An 18361-nucleotide genomic window follows, 5' to 3' on the forward strand; every position below is an offset into this window, starting at 1 on the left:
AGCTTCACACCCCTTCAAAGTCTATGATGCCACAGCCAACCACCTCAAAAGTGTCAGTATCCCCCTGCCACTGTCAGCTGGGGTCCTTTCCTCATGCACAAGTCCCACCCAGTGCCCTTCTGATAATCACAGCAGGGTGGTCAGAGTCTACTGGTTTTATGTCTTTTTTTGTTTTTAATTAAAGCACCATAATTTGCAGTTATTTATAGTTGTTTGAATATTGCAGCTACTAATCCCACCACCCGTGTCAATTTCCTTCCACCTAGGTTCCCAAGTTCCCTCTCATATTTTGTCCCCAGCCTGCCCTCTTGAGAAGGCCCTTTTCTAGGTTCGGTTGTTGAAGTTTGGGTCTCTTGATTTCAGTGTTGCTGACTCTGTGGTTTGGATTTTCAACCCTATCATTCCTCAACACCACCTTTGTACCTGATTCCCCTGATGTGACCCTGGTTGTTTCACATCTGTCTCTTCTCCCCTCCATCTTTCTTTCCTTCTCTTCCCTATACTCTGCTGGTTTTATGTCTGTTCCTTCATCTCTTCCTTTACCATGATTCTTTACAGCCTGCATATGAGTGAGATCATCTAATATTTGTCTTTCTCCTTCTGACTTATTTCTCTTAATACACTATCTCCACTTCCATCCACATTATAGCATAAGGCAAGACTTTATTTTTCTGGCTGCGTATTATTTGATTGTGTATATGTGCTACAACTGTTTTGGGGTTTGTTTGTTTGGTTGGTTGGTTGGTTGGTTTTTTGGTTTTGGGGTCACACCCAGTGGTGCTCGGAGCTTACTCCTATATCTACGCTAAGGAATCACTCCTGGTGGACTCAGGGAGCCGAATAGGGTGTTGGGGGTTAAACCAGAGTCAGCTGCGTGCAAGATAAACACTCTACCCACTTTACTATCACTCCAGCCCGTGTCAGGAGTCTTTTATTCACTCATCTATCATCAGGCACTTGGGTTGTTTTCAGATCTTGGCTATTGTGAAAGTTCTACACTGAAGACAGATGTGCAGATATCTTTTTGAATTAGTGTTTTAATATCTTCATTTTACGTATGAGTCCTTGAGACGCAAATTTTCTCAAGGATAAGTTAAACACCTGGAATTTGGGGGTTTTGATTTTTTGTAGTTGAGGTAACATAAGGTTACACTAGTGGTCCAAGATTAACTGCAGCTTTTGATCTCTTTTGATTGAGATTTAATGATGGGACTCTGAAGCAGGGCAGATAAATAAGCTTATATAGTGGAACCAGAGGTGGTTTGTGGGCATGGCTCCCACATACCTAACTTTTGACCGTTTAATTTCTTGGGAAACTTGGTCCCAAGTTGTTGGGGTCTGGCCAGAGGCACAGGGGCAGTTTTGAGGTATCAGGAAGCCTGAGGTCACCATCTGGCTGCTGATGCGCTCACCCTGCAGCACAGGTTGACCTGCTGGTGGCGCTGCACCCCCAAACAGAAAGTCTTCTTTTCAGGAGATAGCTCTCAGGATGGCTCTGTTGGGCTACTTTCCAAAGCTTCATTGACCCTAAGCTTTGACCCAAGAATAGTCTTGAGCAGATTCCCAAGCTCACTTAGATGGTGAAGAAAGTGTTCTCTGGGTCAGTTTGTGTACAGTCTTCTATCAGGGAAGGTCTGGTTGACTAAAACAGCTTTCTTTGCCTTCACTGCCCTCTTCTGCTGTATCTCCTAGAGGAGACGAGCCCATTCAGCGTCTCCTCAGAGATGCTGTCCCAGTCAGATTTGCCAGTTTATGATAGCATCTGTGTTTATGATAGCACAGCGGGTAGGGTGTTTGCCTTGCACGCGGCCCACCCCGGTTTGATTCCTTTGTCTCTTGGAGAGCCTGGCAGGCTACCCGTGGCATTATGAATATGCCAAAAATAGTAACAAGTCTCATAATGGAGATGTTACTGGTGCCCGCTCGAGCAAATCGATGAACAGCGGGACAGCAGTGCTACAGTGCTACAGTGTTTTATGCCGGTGCACAGTGCCTCTGGTGTTTATGTTCTTCACTTGTGACTTATTATTATTTGGAGGTGGGGTTGGGCCATACCTGACTGTGCTCGGGGTTGACTCCTGGCTTTTTCTCAGGGATCACAAGCATCTCACCCTCTGGGCTATCTCTCCAGCCAATTGTGTGTGCTATTCAATAATTTCAAAGTTTAAAAACTAATTCAGTGAGTTATGACAACAATCAATACTCAGTCCCCACAACTAGCCAGTATGAGGGGGAGGAAAGTGATAGATAAAAGATTTTCACCAAGTGTTTCCATGCACGGTGGGCTGGTTAAGTAACAGATGCCCCACCAATGTCATTGGCTTAACACAAAACCAGATTTCTTGCCTCTACGCTCCACTGAGTCACTCAAGGACCAGGTTCTGCCCAAGAGTGGCTCTGCCAGGGGCCTGTAAACTTTTTCTGTCGAGTGCCAGATGGTTCACCATTTGAGGCTCTGTCGACTGGGCAGCCTCTATGGAAATCGCTGCGCTCAGCTCTGCCATGGAGCCCAGAAACAGCCATTGACAATGGGGAAAGAGGTCAGTGCCATTGGGTTCCGACCAAACTTTATTTATAGACCTGAAATTAAAATTCGACATAACATCGTGTGTCACAAAATAGTCTGTCTTTGTTTGTCAGCTGTTGGGAATGTGAAAGCGTTCTTTGCTGGCAAGCAGGACAGATGTGGACAGTGGGCCAGGCTGGCCTGCGGGCCACTGTGTGTGGCAGCCCGCTCTTGGTTGTCTTCCAAGGCCTCGGCGTTTCTCTCTGCACACTCTCCGTCTCCTAGGAGGAACGAGGGCGCTTGTGAGAGTTTTAAGGGCCAGTTGCGGATCCCATATCTAACCCGCTTTGTTTCACTAGCCAGAGTTGGCTCTACACTCTCCCTGGACTTGACAGGCATGGACAATACAGACCTGTTTGTGCCTCGAGAAAATGAGAGGCTGAGAGGGAGGAGCTGCGCCTGTTTTCTATCCTCCTTGCCTCCGCTTTGAAAACTCACTTCAGGAAAGAAAAATCGGAGAGGAGAGGGAGAAGAGTCAGATGAGATGCTCGGGGGACCAAGTCAGGGGATACAGGTACTAAGGTGTTGTAAAGGAATGATAGAATCGAATGTCCAAACTACAGAGTCAGCAACACTGAAATCAAGAGACCCAAACTTGAACAAATGAACCTAGAAAGATGCCTGTCAAGGGCAGGGGATGGGGAGAGGGGGGCAAATTTGGGAGGGAACCTGGGAGACTTGGTGGAGTGAAGTTGACATGGGGATTTGGTTGCTGCAGTATTAAATGTCTAAAACTCAGCTATGAAGAACTTTGTAAATCACTGTGCTTTTTAAAAAAGGAAAAAATAATGCACTTTGGGACTAAGCACTTTGGGACTATGCATTCTTTTTTTTTTTTTCTTTTTGGGTCACATCCAGTGATGCCCAGGGCTTATCCTGGCTCTTCACTCAGGAATTACTCCTGGCGGTGCTTTGGGGACCATATGGGATGCTGGGAATCGAACCCGGGTCAGCCATGTGCAAGGCAAACGCCCTACCCACTGTACTATCTGTCCAGCTCCTGGTCTGTGCATTCTTAGATTTAAATGTTCCTAGTCTTATGCTTCTGTTCTACTAAATCCATGAAATAAAGACCTTTTGTTTTTGAGCACAATCCCCCCCCCAAAAAAAAAGAGCCCACTTCCTTTTCCTTTTTCTTTTTCAAACAATGGCTCAACTTGCCTAATTTTACCTCTTTCAGTATATCTCGCTCCAATTATTTCTTGGAATACTTTTATTTTGAAGCTTCTATTTGGTGTTCCAAGCAAATGTCATCTCTTTGGATAATCAAACATACCTGAATCACCATATCCCTTCTGTACCGTGTGGATGGGTAATTATGAACTGCTTCCCTCCACTAGATTATAGACTCCCTGAGGCTGGTACAAGTCATGTTTTTCCCATCCCCTTAACTTCCCTTTTGTTGTTGCAATGACCAGGATTTGTACACATTGTCTAGTGGTGCTTGCACAACTTTCATTGGGGTGTTCATTGGGGAGCACACGCTTTTATTCGTGATGGTTGTACACAGTTTTGTTGTCGTAACAACAGCTGTGAGGGTTGTACACTTGGAGGTGATGTGCACATGCCTTTTGGGTTACAGTGCATGCACACTTCAGTACCGTGCTTGCCAGGAGTTGCTTGCTTTATTTTCACGCTCACGTTCTTGATTGCGCTATGCTAAAGATCTCACACTTTGGTTGGGGAGGGGGGGCAGGATAGACATTAATAGGGGTTAAGGCTCTTGCCTTGCACATGGTTAACTCCAGTTTGGTACCTGATGCTTCCTGTGGTCCCTGGAGCACAGAGCCAGGAGTAAGCCCTGAGCACCACTGGGTGTGATATCCCTAACCCACCCAACAGCACAAAGAGAGATCTCATGCTTTATTATAGTGCTAGAGGTATCAGACAGCAGTGCGCCTGGGATCACACTCAGCTTGTGGGGTGATTCTGGGGCCACAGCAAATGTATGCACCACAGTTTATCTCTCATGTACACCAAGCAGGCACTCAACTACTGAGTTCTGTGTGGGACCCTACTCATTTTTAAATAATAGTTTGAGATGACACTCAGGTACCATAAACTTCTGCTTTTTAAAAAGTTACGATTTAATGGTACAACTGCAGCATGGCAGTTCTTAAAAAATTCAACGTAAAATAACTGTATGATCCAGAAGTTCCACTTTGGGTATATACCCAAGAGAAATAGAAACATTCCTGCAAAAGATTTGAAAACAAGAACTTGAATAGATATGTGTACCCTCATGTTTATAGCCACAGCATTCTCAACAACCTAAGTTGGAAGCAGCTCATTTTGACCAATGTGTGGATAAACTAGAATGGAATAGACATACAATGGGATATTATTCAGTCTTAATAAGGCAAGAAATTCTGGCACATATGAAAATATGAATGACATTGAGGGTATTATAATAAAGGAAATAAGCTAGTAGCTTGACTACTTTGCTATGAACACTTATGTTCAAGTTTAATGTGGACACATGTCTTCATTTGTCTTGGGTATACACACATACATACACACAAAAACACATCTACCAAGATGTAGAATCACCAGATCATATAGCAGTTCCATATTAAATATTTTAAGTAACTTGCAAACTGTTTTCCATAGCAGTTGAATCATTTTAGAATCTACCAGTCGTGTGCCATGGTTTCTCTTCTTCCGCATCCTCACTAGAATTTGTTGTTGTCTATTTTTATAATTACAGCTATCCTAGAGAATATGAAATGACAACGCACAGTAGTTTCGATTTACATTTCCTCAATTACTAATGATGTGATGTGTTTCTTCATATAGTTATTGGTCTTTTGTCTATCTTTTGTGAAGAAATGGTTATTAGACCCTTTGTCTAATTTTAAATTAGATTGTGTTTTATTATTGAGTTGTAAAGACTTCTTTATATTTTCTTTTTTGGTGGGAGGGGCACTCCTGTGGTGCTCAGGACTTACTCCTGGCTCTGCACTTAGCAGTCACTCCTCGTGGTGCTCAGGGGACCATCTGGGCTGCCGAGGGTCAAACCTAGGTTGGCCATGTGCAAGGCAAGCACTCTACCTGCTGTAAGTTCTTTATATTTTCTAATACTGATCTTTTGTCATATACATGATTTGCAGCCATTTTCACCCATTCTGTGAGTACTTTCCACTTGAAAGAGAAAAAAAAAAGACTTACTCTAGGGGCCAGAGAGATAGTCCAGGGGTTAATGCACTTGACTTGCACACCGCTGACCTGAGTTCTATCCTCATACCCTAGATGGTCCCCTGGAACAGCCAGGAGTGATCCCTGATACCAGGAGTAAGCCCTGAGCACCACTGGGTGTGATCTGAAAACAAACAAACAAGACTCTAAACTATTCTTTTGATCTGTGTTCCTAACCTTATGCCACTCCCATACTGTATTAAATACTATAGATTTGTCATACCCTTTGAAACTAAAAGGAGTCCTCCAACTTTATTCTTTTTTAAAATATTGTTATTGTTATTCTGGATTTCTAAATTTTAACATCTGCTTGTTAATTTCTAAAATTAAATAATCAGGTATTTTGTAGGGATTGCATTGGATCTACCGATCAATTTGGGTAGAATTGCAATCTTGTTTCCTATTTTTTTTTTTTTTTTTGCTTTTTGGGTCACACCTGGTGATGCACAGAGGTTACTCCTGGCTCTGCACTCAGTAATTACTCCTGGCGGTGCTCAGAGGACCATATGGGATGCTGGGAATCGAACCTGGGTCGGCCGCATACAAGGCAGACGCCCTACCTGCTGTGCTATAGCTCCAGCCCCTAGAATTGCAATCTTGTGAACACGGAATGGGTGACTTTCCATTTATTTGGGTCTTCTCATTTCTCATTTCTCTCAACACTGTTTCTGCTTTTAGTGTCTAAGTCTTGCAGTTTTTTATTGAATTTATTCAAAGTGTTTTATTCTTGTTGATGCTGCTATAAGTAAAATTGTCTTAATTACATATTCAGATTGTTCATTGCTGGTATTTAGAAATAAAATGGATTTTTTTGTATATTGATCTTGTATCTTGCAATCTTGATAAACGTGTTTATTGTGTGTATGTGTGTGTATGTACTTGTGAATCCTTCTCATTGTTATAGTCTGGAATATTTAACACAGTGCCTAATCTTAATTAGTATTCAATTCATTTGTATTCCTTGAATTGATCTCTTTAAATATTTTACTGCCATAAAAACTTCTATCCACAGTGTAATTTTCCAGCTCGAAAGATTAAAGTATCATTCTTTCTCTCCTTTCCTCTTATCTGCAGGCTTGGGAACAATGGGCCGAGGCATTGTCCTTTCTCTTGCAAAGGCCAAGATACCCGTGGTTGCTGTAGAATCAGACAAAAAGCAGCTCCAGATCGCAGACAAGATAATAACCTCAATTTTGGAAAAGGAAGCATTCAGAATGCAGCAGAATGGCTACCCAGGGTCAGGACCAAAGCCCAAGTTAACTACATCTCTGAAGGAGCTTAGTGGTGTAGATTTAGTTATCGAGGCAGTATTTGAGGAGATGAACCTGAAAAAACGGGTCTTTGCTGAACTGTCAGCTGTGTGTAAGCCAGAAGCCTTTTTATGCACCAATACTTCAGCCCTGGATATCGATGAGATTGCTTCTGCCACGGATCGCCCTCACTTGGTCATTGGCACTCACTTCTTCTCACCGGCTCATATTATGAAGTTATTGGAGGTTATTCCCGGCCGGTACTCCTCCCCCACTACCATCGCCACTGTTATGAACTTAGCAAAAAAGATGAAAAAAATTGGAGTTGTTGTAGGCAACTGTTTTGGATTTGTTGGGAATCGAATGCTGTTTCCGTATTACAATCAGACGCATTTCTTGTTAGAGGAAGGCAGTACCCCGCAGGAGGTAGATCAGGTCCTGGAGGAGTTTGGTTTCAAAATGGGACCCTTCAGAGTGTCTGACCTTGCCGGGTTGGATGTGGGTTGGAAGTCTCGAAAGGGGCAAGGTCTTACAGGACCTGCGTTGCCCCCGGGAACTCCTGCCCGAATGCGAGGCAGTAAGAGATATTGCCCGATTCCTGACATGCTCTGTGAATTAGGGCGCTTTGGCCAGAAGACAGGGAAAGGCTGGTACCAATATGACAAGCCACTGGGTAGGATTCACAAACCCGACCCCTGGCTTTCCCAATTCCTGTCACAATACAGAGAAACCCATCACATCGAAGCACGGATCATTAGCCAGGAAGAGATCCTCGAGCGGTGCATATACTCACTCATCAATGAAGCTTTCCGCATCTTGGAGGATGGGATGGCTGCTGGCCCAGAACACATCGATGTTGTCTATTTACATGGATATGGATGGCCAAGGCACAAGGGTGGCCCCATGTTCTATGCTTCCACGGTTGGGTTGCCCACCGTGCTAGAGAAGTTGCAGAAGTATTATAGGCAGAATCCTGATATTCCCCAGCTGGAGCCTTGTAACTACCTGAAAAAACTGGCCTCCCAGGGAAATCCTCCTTTAAAAGAATGGCAACGCTTGGCAGGTTCCCCATGCAGTAAGTTATGATTTTCATTTGCTTCACATGCTGGCATCAGGTAATTTTATTGAAATGAAACCCAAAAAAGCCAAAGTAAGATCATTCTGCAATTCAAGAAAAAGAAATCATTAGTCAGCTAAATCTTCCTGAGTCTTCTGGGTAATGATTCTTAAGCATCAAATATTTAGGAATGTGCTTCCTAGACCTCTGGTTCTATCCCTATCAAAGAAATTATTTCAGTCCTAGTGAGTAACATGTTAATACTCTAATAATGAAGAAGAGGGCTTCAGGGATCATTAAGATTACCAAGTCTAGGCTGGAGTGATAGCACAGTGGGTAGGGCATTTGCCTTGCACAAGGCAGACCCAGGTTCAATTCCCAGCATCCCCTGGGCACCGCTAGGGGTAATTTCTGAGTGCAGAGCCAGGAGTGACCCAAAAATAAAAAAAATGATTACCAAATTCTTGGATTATTGGAGAAATAATGTCATCACGTAATAACTGATAAATATAACTAAATCATCAGTCCATTCTGACCCCTTTCAATTTCACACATGAAGCCTTGGTAGGAAATCTTATGTCTACTTCATTCAGTGCTCACTCATTGTATATGTCCTGAGCACTTTTCATAGCACATGTCAGATCTGGTGTCCAGCGGGACATTAATCCAACAAGGAAACCTGTGACAGAAGTTTAGTCTGTCACCTGGGAGGTGAAATGGAGACGGTTGGCAAGGTAGAGTTAGTGATGAGGGTGTCTCTGCATGAGCCTGGAAAGCCACTCAAGGAATGGCAAAGGCTGTGATCAGAAAGAGAAGCAAGGTCTCAAGAGCAGAGTGATGTTACTGGAGTTGTTAGCTGGGAAGCGTTGGGGGAAATGACTCCTTCAGACCAGAAAGGAACTCAGAGTAGTATGCGAAGTGCTGCTCAACGCGTTGCTCTGTCCTAGGCATGTGTCCCAGTGACACATACACATCATGCTTGCTGCTCACAGGGCATCAGTGATGCCTGCTGATACTTTTCTTGAACTGGGAGATGTCCAACTGGTCTTACTTGACAGTTGCTTTTTATGGAGAAAATATAGTGAGGTGTTGGATTAGTGTGAGAAGGAATCTTCAAGGACATCTAAGCTTCTCCGATTCTGTGGAGTGATGTTACCTATTTCCCCATCACGATTAGTATCTATCACGATGTTGGACACAGAAATGGATGAGTCTTTAAAAAAAATCTAAAATTATTGCCAAACAAAAAAATTTAAAGGTTTTGTTATGAGTGTTCTTAACCTTTACCTCCAGGGCTGGGGCTGGAGGGGTAGTATAGCTGGTAGGGTGCTTGCTTTGCATCCAGCTGACCTAGGTTTGGTCTCTGGCATCCCATATGGTTCCCCCAAGCACCATCAAGAATTATTCCTGAGTGCAGAGCCTGAAGTAATCCCTGAGCACCACTGGGTGTGGCTCAAGAACAAAAACCAACCAAAAAGAGCTAGTCAGTACAAAAGTTGGATGCAAGTGTTTATCTAGGAATTACTAATCAAAGATGGAAAAAAAAATCTGATGTCCATTAACTAAGGAATGACGATATACATGTGGAATAGCCAATACAGTAGAACAGAACTGGCCCTAAAAAGAAATGAAGTACTGATGTATGCGACAATGTGAGGAACTCTGGGAATATCACATCAAATGGAAGAAGCCAGTCACCGAGGCCATATGTTATAAGGACATTTATAGCAAATGCCCAGTGATCATATGGCAGAACTGTGCGGTAACAGCTAATGGATATAGGATTTCTCTTTGTGTTAAGACAGTGTTCTAAAATTATCATGATGATAGTCACGTTACTCTATGAATCTACTAAACACCACTGGGTTTTGGGTTACTTAAAATTGATGAATTTTGTATATTAATCATATTGCAATAAAGTTGTTAACAAATACAATAAGTAAATGGACTCAAGTTCTTCTAATCTGATGTCAGTGAACTGTTTTTACAATATTTTTACCTGTGAATTCAAATAAAGTTATCAAAAGTTCTAGATGAGAGTGCTGGTACAGTGAGTTAAGTCACTTACCTCGCATGCGACTGACCCTGGTTTGATCCCTGACACCACTCATGGTCCCCTGAGTACCATGAGGAATGATACCGGAGCACAGAACCAGGAGTAAGCCTAGCACTGCAGGGTGTCCTCCCGCTCCCCTGAAAAATGTCTGTAGAGGAGGGGCAAGAAGATAACTCCAGGGGCTGCAGCACATGAGCAGATTGGATTGAATCCTCAGCAACTGGCTGCGTGCAGCCCTGTGATTCCGAATTTAGATCCTCCCTTATTGGGGAGGCCCTCTAAACAAACCAAAAACATCTGATAGGGAACTTTTGAATAAATATAGAGTATTTTCTCATTGTAAAGCAGGGGGAAATACTCTAGAATATACCTTAAATTGCAGATCTGCAGTTTAGAATAATTTTTTTTTTTGGTTTTTGGGTCACACCTGGCAATGCACAGGGGTTACTCCTGGCTCTGCACTCAGGAATCACCCCCGGCGGTGCTCAGTTGACCATATGGGATGCTGGGATTTGAACCCGGGTGGGCCGTGTGCAAGGCAAATGCCCTACCCGCTATGCTATCACTCCAGCCCCAGTTTAGAATAATTTTTAAGATGTACCCTCTAGATTTTATATAAATTGTTCCTTGGAATTAAAAATTTCAGTAGGGGCCGGAGCGATAGCACAGCGGGTAGGGCATTTATTTGCCTTGCATGCAGCCGACCCAAGTTCAATTTTCAGCATCCCATATAGTCCCCCGAGCACCGCTAGGCATAATTCCTGAGTGCATGAGCCAGGAGTGCAACACGGGGTGTAACCTAAAAAAACCAAACTTTTTTTTCATTTTAAAAAATTTAAAAAATTAAAACTTCTGTAGAAAAAATTCCAGAAAGCAGCGATTTTCCCCCCAAAATGGCTTGCTTTCAAATTTAATGTAAAAACCCAAAATAAGCACTGAAGAGATAGTATAGCAGTAAGGTGCTTACCTTGCATGCAGCTAACCTTGGCACTCCCCTTTTTACCCCACCCCACCCCACCCCTGCCCCAGCCTTCCAGGAGTGATCCCTGAGCACAGACCTAGGGGTAAGCCCTAAGCACTGCTGAGTATGCCTTCCCTCACCAAAACAAACCAAAAAACCCTTCACACATTAACTTTTTCTTCCATAGAACTTGTGTGAATTTTTTTTAATGGGTCACGCCCCACAGTGTTCAGAGCTTACTCCTGGCTCTGTGCTCTGTTCTGGGATCACTCCTGGAGGTGCACAGGGACCATATGGGGCATTAGAGATGGAATCCAGCTTGACAGTGAAAGGCACAGGCTCTATCCACTGTGATATCTTTCCAGCCCATTATTTTGGGTTCGTAACAAGAATTCCTGTCCTCTGCCCCAATATGCACCTCTAGACTGGGATTTTGAAACTAGAATGTCTATGAATAGATACTATGAGTCAATAATTCCTGAAATTTTATGCTGTTTTCTGAGTGCCTCTCTTAGAAGTAGTACCGTATCTAATTCCCTAAATCATCTACAACCCAACAAAAGCCGAGACGTAATACTCTACATATAAAATGGGAAGAAGAAATAGTAGTTCACTTATTTTTAATCCAATGTAGGCAAAATTCACTCTAATGTTTTTTTTGGACCCTACAATGGCTAATAGGATGAAATCTCTTTAGCAAATCCTAGCTTTGAAAATGCACTTGCTTCAAAAGTGTTTGCTGGTTAACAATTTTTAAACCACCTGTCATTTTTTGAAAAGGAAAAAGGAAGAAGAGGGGCTGGAGTGATAGTACAGCATGTAGGGCGGGCATTTACCTTGCACGAGGCTGACCCGGGTTCGATCTCCAGCATCCCATATGGTCCCCCGAGCACCACCAGAAGTAATTCCTGAGCGCAGAGCCAGGAGTAATACTAGTGCACTGCCAGGTGTGACCCCCCTTCCCCCAAAAAGAAGAATCAAAGAACAGCTTCTGAATTCTGAAAGCCATTCTTGGAATGTGTCATAATGACATGCAGACGAAAACTGCATCCTAATACCACAGCCTTAAAGATGAGACTAATGATGTTCCTCCAATCAGGGAGCAACAGTGCAGCTGTGGATGCCATCGAGCCATTTCCAGCAGGAACAGGTGTGTGTTGAGCGTGATAAAGCATGCAGCTCTAGCCCCCCTGATTAATGATGGTATAGCATCATTGATGCAAATCATATTCCCCAGCACCATAGGAACCTGTTTTAAAACAAACTCTGCGAGAACAGAGAAGACTTAGACACCCCATAGGACTGTCAGAGCGTTTTGTTTCTGTGGCTGCCTTCGACCTGTTTAGCAATGCACAGATATTACAGTGTTTCCCAGCAGGACCGCTCTGAAGGACCCGGATCATACTGCATTCAAGAGGCTGCCATCACAGAGAAATGATGTGAATGGTGTGGAAGGAGAGAGAGTACAGCGGGTAAGAGGCTTGTTATGCACGGGGTTGGCCCAGCTCCTGCTGCTTCTATTTTTGTTTTTTTATTTAATAAGTGCTATTCTTTTCTTTTCTTTCTTTTCTTTTTTTTTTTCTATTTTGAGTCACACCCAGTGATGCACAGGGGTTACTCCTGGCTTTGCACTCAAGAATCACTCCTGGCAGTGCTCTGGGGACCAAATGGGATGCTGGGAATCAAACTCAGGTTGGCTGAGTACAAGGCAAACGCCCTACCCTCTGGGCTATGGCTCCAGTCCCAGTGCCTTTCTTTTTAAAAATTATTATTATTATTATTATTATTATTATTATTATTATTATTTTAAAGGCTAAGCCCTCTTTGTTTACATTTTTTGTCAGTTGAGATTGGTTGCCTTTTGTATTACATCCCGACCAATGTGGTGTGCTACTCTTGGCTTATCAGTGCTGTAGAGTTTGAGATGCAGTGAGGCTTCAGATGAAGGGTTGGCCCAGCTTCTATCTTGGCATCCCATGTGGCCCCCAAGTCCCACCAGGACTGATTTCTGAGCACAGAGCCAAGGGTGACCCCTGAACACCAGTGAGTGGGGCTCCAAAACAAAAATGCAAAAAGTGAACAGTACCCCTTGAAGTTGGACAATATAGAACAGTTTCCAGGGAACTCCATGGGGTGGCATATCCAGCCTGCAGACTCTCTTGTTTACTGCTTCAGTGCTTGCTTGCTTGTTTTCTTTATTTCCTTCTTTCTCTCTCCCTTTCCTTTCTTCTTCCCTCCCTCCCTCCCTCCCTCCTTCCTCCCTCCTTCCTTCCTCCCTTCCTTCCTTCCTTCCTTCCTTCCTTCCTTCCTTCCTTCCTTCCTTCCTTCCTTCCTTCCTTCCTTCCTTCCTTCCTTCCTTCCATCCTTCTTTCCTCTCTTTCTCTCTTTTTCTCTCTCTTTCTCTTTCTTTCTTTCTTTCTTTCTTTCTTTCTTTCTTTCTTTCTTTCTTTCTTTCTTTCTTTCTTTCTTTCTTTCTTTCTTTCTTTCTTTCTTTCTTTCTTTCTTTTCTTTCTTTCTTTTCTTTCTTGTCTTTTAAATGCCTGTCAAAGAGGCAGGCTGCAGGGCTGGAGTGATAGCACAGCAGGTAGGGTGTTTGCCTTGCACTCGGTCGACCCGGATTCGATTCCCAGCATCCCATATGGTCCCCCAAGCACTGCCAGGAGTAATTCCTGAATGCATTAGCCAGGAGTAACCCCTGTGAATCACCAGGTGTGACCCAAAAAGCAAAAAAAAGAGGCAGGCTGCTGGGTGCTAAGAAAACTGGGGACATTGGTGGAGGGATTTTGACACTGGCGAAAGGATTGGTATAGAAACATTGTCTGCCTGAAATTCAATTGTGCAAAACTTTGTAAATCACAGTGCCTCAATAAAACATTTTTTTAAAAAAAAGAAAAGGAGGGCTGGAGTGATAGCACAGGTAGGGCATTTGCCTTACACGCAGCCAACCCAGGTTTGATTCTCAGTATCCCATATGGTCCCCTGAGCACTGCCAGGAGTAATTCCTTAGTGCAGAGCCAGGAGCAATCTCTGAGCATCGCCAGGTGTGACCCAAAAACCAATAAAAAAGAAAAAGAAAAGAAAAGGGGCTGTGGCAATAGCACAATGAATATTGCACCTGTCTTGTGCGCTGCTGACATGAGTTTGATCTCCAGTACTACATATGGTCTCCCAAAACTCACCAGGAGTGATTCCTGAGTACAGAGTCAGGAGTAAGCCCTGAGCACCCCAAAACAAAAATAAATGAAAGAAAGCTAACAAGAAAGAAAAAACATTTCACTACCATGGACTTTATCATTCTAAGTACCTAAACCATAACAAACACATTTTTAAAAATAAATTCAAAAGGAAAAGAAAAAATTTCAGTGTGACTTTTTAAAAACTTGATGATGAATTTCTCATTAAATTCCTGTTATATTTTGCATAGAATTGTATAAAGTGGTTATGAAGTTGACTTCCGAGAATCTGATGACAGGACTTGAAATCAACCGTTAGTAGGAATCAGCCTCACAGGCTTAATTCAACCTCAGTGACTGCAACTTAATTGGAGATAAAAGCACTTATAGAAAAATACATGTGGTATCAAAAGGAGAGCTATGACGCAAAGGAAGAAAAGTTATTCAGGAAGCAATACTGACTCTTTCAGCTCTGACCAAAACAAAGGAGGGAAGGGGAGGGAAGAAAAGGGGATGGGAGGGGAAGGAAAGGAAGGTGTGGGGAGGCAGGGGAAGGGAAAAGAAAGGAAGGGAAGAGGAGGGAAGGGGAGGAAGGAAGGAAGGAAGGAAGGAAGGAAGGAAGGAAGGAAGGAAGGAAGGAAGGAAGGAAGGAAGGAAGGAAGGAAGGAAGGAAGGAAGGAAGGAAGGAAGGAAGGAAGGAAGGAAGGAAGGAAGGAAGGAAGGAAGCCGTGGCGCCTTGTGTTCTGTGTTCTGTCAACTATAGGAGATGAGTCTCCTATGCACTGCCAGGGAAGTCCTCTGCCATTCATATTTCATCTCATATAGGTGATTAATCACCTTCACACCTTTCATTATGTTTCCAAGTGCAGCAGTAGCCCCCAGCAATAGCCATCTGACTCCATGTAATTACAGCTTCCTATAAACCTCTCACATGCCTGAGCTATTGCTTTCATTACCTTCTACAGTCATTCCATCCCAGTTTCCTCACTGAGGAAAGAGAAGTGACAGCTTGTGACAAGCTACCCTGGCTTTCTCACCTCCCCGGACAATATTCTCCTGGTCGAAGAGCTCACGATCCAGCTCCAAAAATCATCTTAGACTGAGAGGTCTGGGAAAGAGACTCTGAGATAGAAATATCCAAGCCTGGCTGTAAAGGAGTCTTCAGAGCAATACTTGGGAGTGAAGGAAATGACACCAATAGGAGTTGAACAGGAGACAGATGTGGCAGAAGCATCAGTTAACCCCTCGGGGACATGGGAGGCTCAGCTGGTCCCTCAGAGATGTCCTGACTCAAAGCAAAGGAAATGACATTTGGTTCTTGTTTGGTTTAGGTTTTTGTGCTACACCCAATGGTGTACTCAGGGCTTCTATCTCTGAGCTCAGGGATCATCCAGGAGGTCTCAGGGTTTGCCAGGGATTGAACCCCAGGTCACCTGCAGCAAGGCAAACTCCTCTCCTGCCCAGGAGTGGCATTTGTACATACACCTTCACATGCTTTTGGACATAGGTTGCCTCTAGCACAAGACACTTGGTTTTGGCAAAACATCTACCTTCAGGGGCCAAAGAGATAGTACAGTGGGTAGGGCACTTGCCTTGCACATGGACCTCAGCAGCACTGGACTATACAGATCGCCCCGTTTTTCTGAAGCCTCCAGTTAGGCGGCCCTAAGCATTTCTCTGTTGCATGTTAAGTTGTGTCAGACCCTTTTTTGAAAGAAAAAGGGAAAAGAGAGCTAAGAGTCTCAAAAACAGATAGATGCCAACAAACTCTAACATATGCCAAATGGGTTAACACAAAATGTTACAGAGGAGGTGGTGACTGGAACCCGAAGCTAGTGGAGAATCTCCCCTACCTGTCCCCAGTCCATTCATCGCTGGATTCTCCCATGCGACCCCCCTCACATTCTGTTCTTCCACACTGCACCGCTTCCTTCTCTATCTTCCTTCTTGGCTGAATTCGCTGCTTCCATCACTGAGAAAACAGAAGGAGCCAGAAGGAAAATTCTGCAGGCATGTGCCAACACACCTCTCTAGCTCCCTGCATCCCACATCCCTGCTATTTCTGTAAGCAACTGTGCTCCTGACAGAGCCCAGCTCTCTCACGATGCCCCACCAGCCCATCCTAACGACTCGGAGATGTTATCCCAGTCGTACTCTTCTCTTTCTCCTGCTTTCACATCCCTTTCTTGATGGCTTCTATCCAAGAGTTGTATAAACCAGCTGTCATTTCTTCCATTGTAAAAAAAAAATTATAAAAGAATTCTTTAATTGGAAGAAATCCTGCTCTAATCTTCCTGGGTGTAGATAGGAGGGCTTTTCTCTTCTTACCTTTAAGGGAAAGCTTCTGTACGGATTCTCCTTTTTTCCTTCTTATTTTGCTTTTGCTTTTGTTTTGGGCCACAGCTGGCTGTGATAAGACCTTACTCCTGGCTCTGTGCCCAGGGGTCACTCCTGCAGTGCTCATGTAGAGCCAGTGATGAAAACAGGGCAGCTACATGCAAGTATCTTTTCTGTGTATTATGGTGGAGGGCTTTTATTCTCCGTCCCCATGTTTTCCTCTCATTCTCTCTTAGACCTATTTAAAATAAGGTTGTATCCTCACTGCTCCAATGCGCCTTTGTCTAGGTTACCCTGGCCCTTGTAATGCTGACCCTGGCAGTCTACCCTGGGTCTCCTCCTCCTTGACACCATCATTTTCTTCTTCCTGCAAAAGCTTGCTTTGCTGGCATCCAGGAGACCACCACTCCATTGATTTCCTCTGCCTCACTAGCCTCCCTTTGAGTCTTCAGTGCTGAATCTTAATCTCTCCCCCTTCTATATACTGAAGGGGCCCAGGGGCCAGATATAACCTCTCCTCTTTTCTACGTGCAGTCTCTGTCTGGATGAGCTCATTTAGTTTCACGGCTTTAAATACATGGAAAATCCTTAAACTCACAGATTCGATCTCACCTCGTCTTGACCTGACTGCTTATTTGGCATGTATATATATTATTACATAATCCCATTACCCATTCTCTGCTGATCACTCTGCCCCAACCTAGCCAGCCTCCTTGCTGTTCTCTGAAGAACCAAGCAAGAGCCCATCCCAGAGACTTGCACTTCCCGCTGTCTGCCTGAAATGCATTTCCTCTTGCTATATGCAGAGCTTGCTCTCTCCTGCTTTCTCTTCTGCTCATTGTCACCCTGCTAAAAGGTCCTTCTCTGACTACCCCACACATAATAGCAACCATTTGCTTCTTCATACACCCTATCTCCTTGACACTGCATTTTCTCCATAGCACATTTTATCTGATATATATAGATATATAGATTTATAGGTATATATAGTCTTCATGTACTTGTCTCCCAATAACTTTCCCAGAAATATATGTGTGTGTGCACATGCTTACTTTTTTTTTTTAATGCCACAACCCCCACCGTCCAAACATAAGGTCTTTGAAAGCACATAATTTGGCATGTTTTTCTCTTTTTCTTTTTCCTTTTCTGGTATGCTTTTGTTTAAATCTGAAATCTAAAACTGTGCCTGGCACCCAAGAGATGTCCATTGTATTTGTCGAAGAAATAAAAATCTTACTTTACCTTTTGTCAGAGACCAGGCATTCTAAAATATCTCACCTCCTGTTCTGCATTGCTGGAGATTAGCCCAAGCTATCTTAGCAACCCTAAAGAGAGGCTGTTGAAAGATTGCTCATCGGTTGCCTGCTTAAAAATACCTAGCACTGCTGAGCATAAACTGGTATAAAAATGAAATTAGTAACCAAACTTTTGCTCTTTCTGCCCACTCCTAACTATAGGATGCATGATCTAATAAATTTTCCTCTATCTGTGGCACATAAAGCATACTTACGACAAAATAAAACCAAAGTATCTTATATAGTGCCATGGACAAGTTCTCTTTATTTAAGACAATAACACTACAGAAAAAAGAAACACATAATTCAAGAATACTGTTGAATGAATAACAATGCAAAATGTTAACTGTTAAATAAACGTTGAGCTTATTTATAGTAGCCACAGAAATTTTAGTTACCTAACTGATCTTCAGGAGTATCTCAGAATTTAGACTCTATGTCTGACGATGGAACCAAATTTTGAAATATAAT

At 43.4% G+C, this 18361-nt stretch overlaps 1 protein-coding gene across 1 annotated transcript in view; it reads left to right on the forward strand.

Moving 5' to 3' along the window:
- The window catches only part of EHHADH (enoyl-CoA hydratase and 3-hydroxyacyl CoA dehydrogenase), a 54630-nt gene extending 44550 nt beyond the window's left edge, over positions 1-10080 (forward strand). Inside the window, exon 7 of the mRNA XM_004603037.2 lies at positions 6836-10080. Coding sequence (XP_004603094.2) covers positions 6836-8097 — 1262 coding nt within the window. The 3' untranslated portion in view covers positions 8098-10080. The remainder of the gene's footprint in view (positions 1-6835) is intronic.
- Positions 10081-18361: the final 8281 nt, after the last annotated feature.

This window comes from Sorex araneus, chromosome 2 (genome assembly GCF_027595985.1).
Source record: "Sorex araneus isolate mSorAra2 chromosome 2, mSorAra2.pri, whole genome shotgun sequence".
Taxonomy (NCBI): domain Eukaryota; kingdom Metazoa; phylum Chordata; class Mammalia; order Eulipotyphla; family Soricidae; genus Sorex; species Sorex araneus.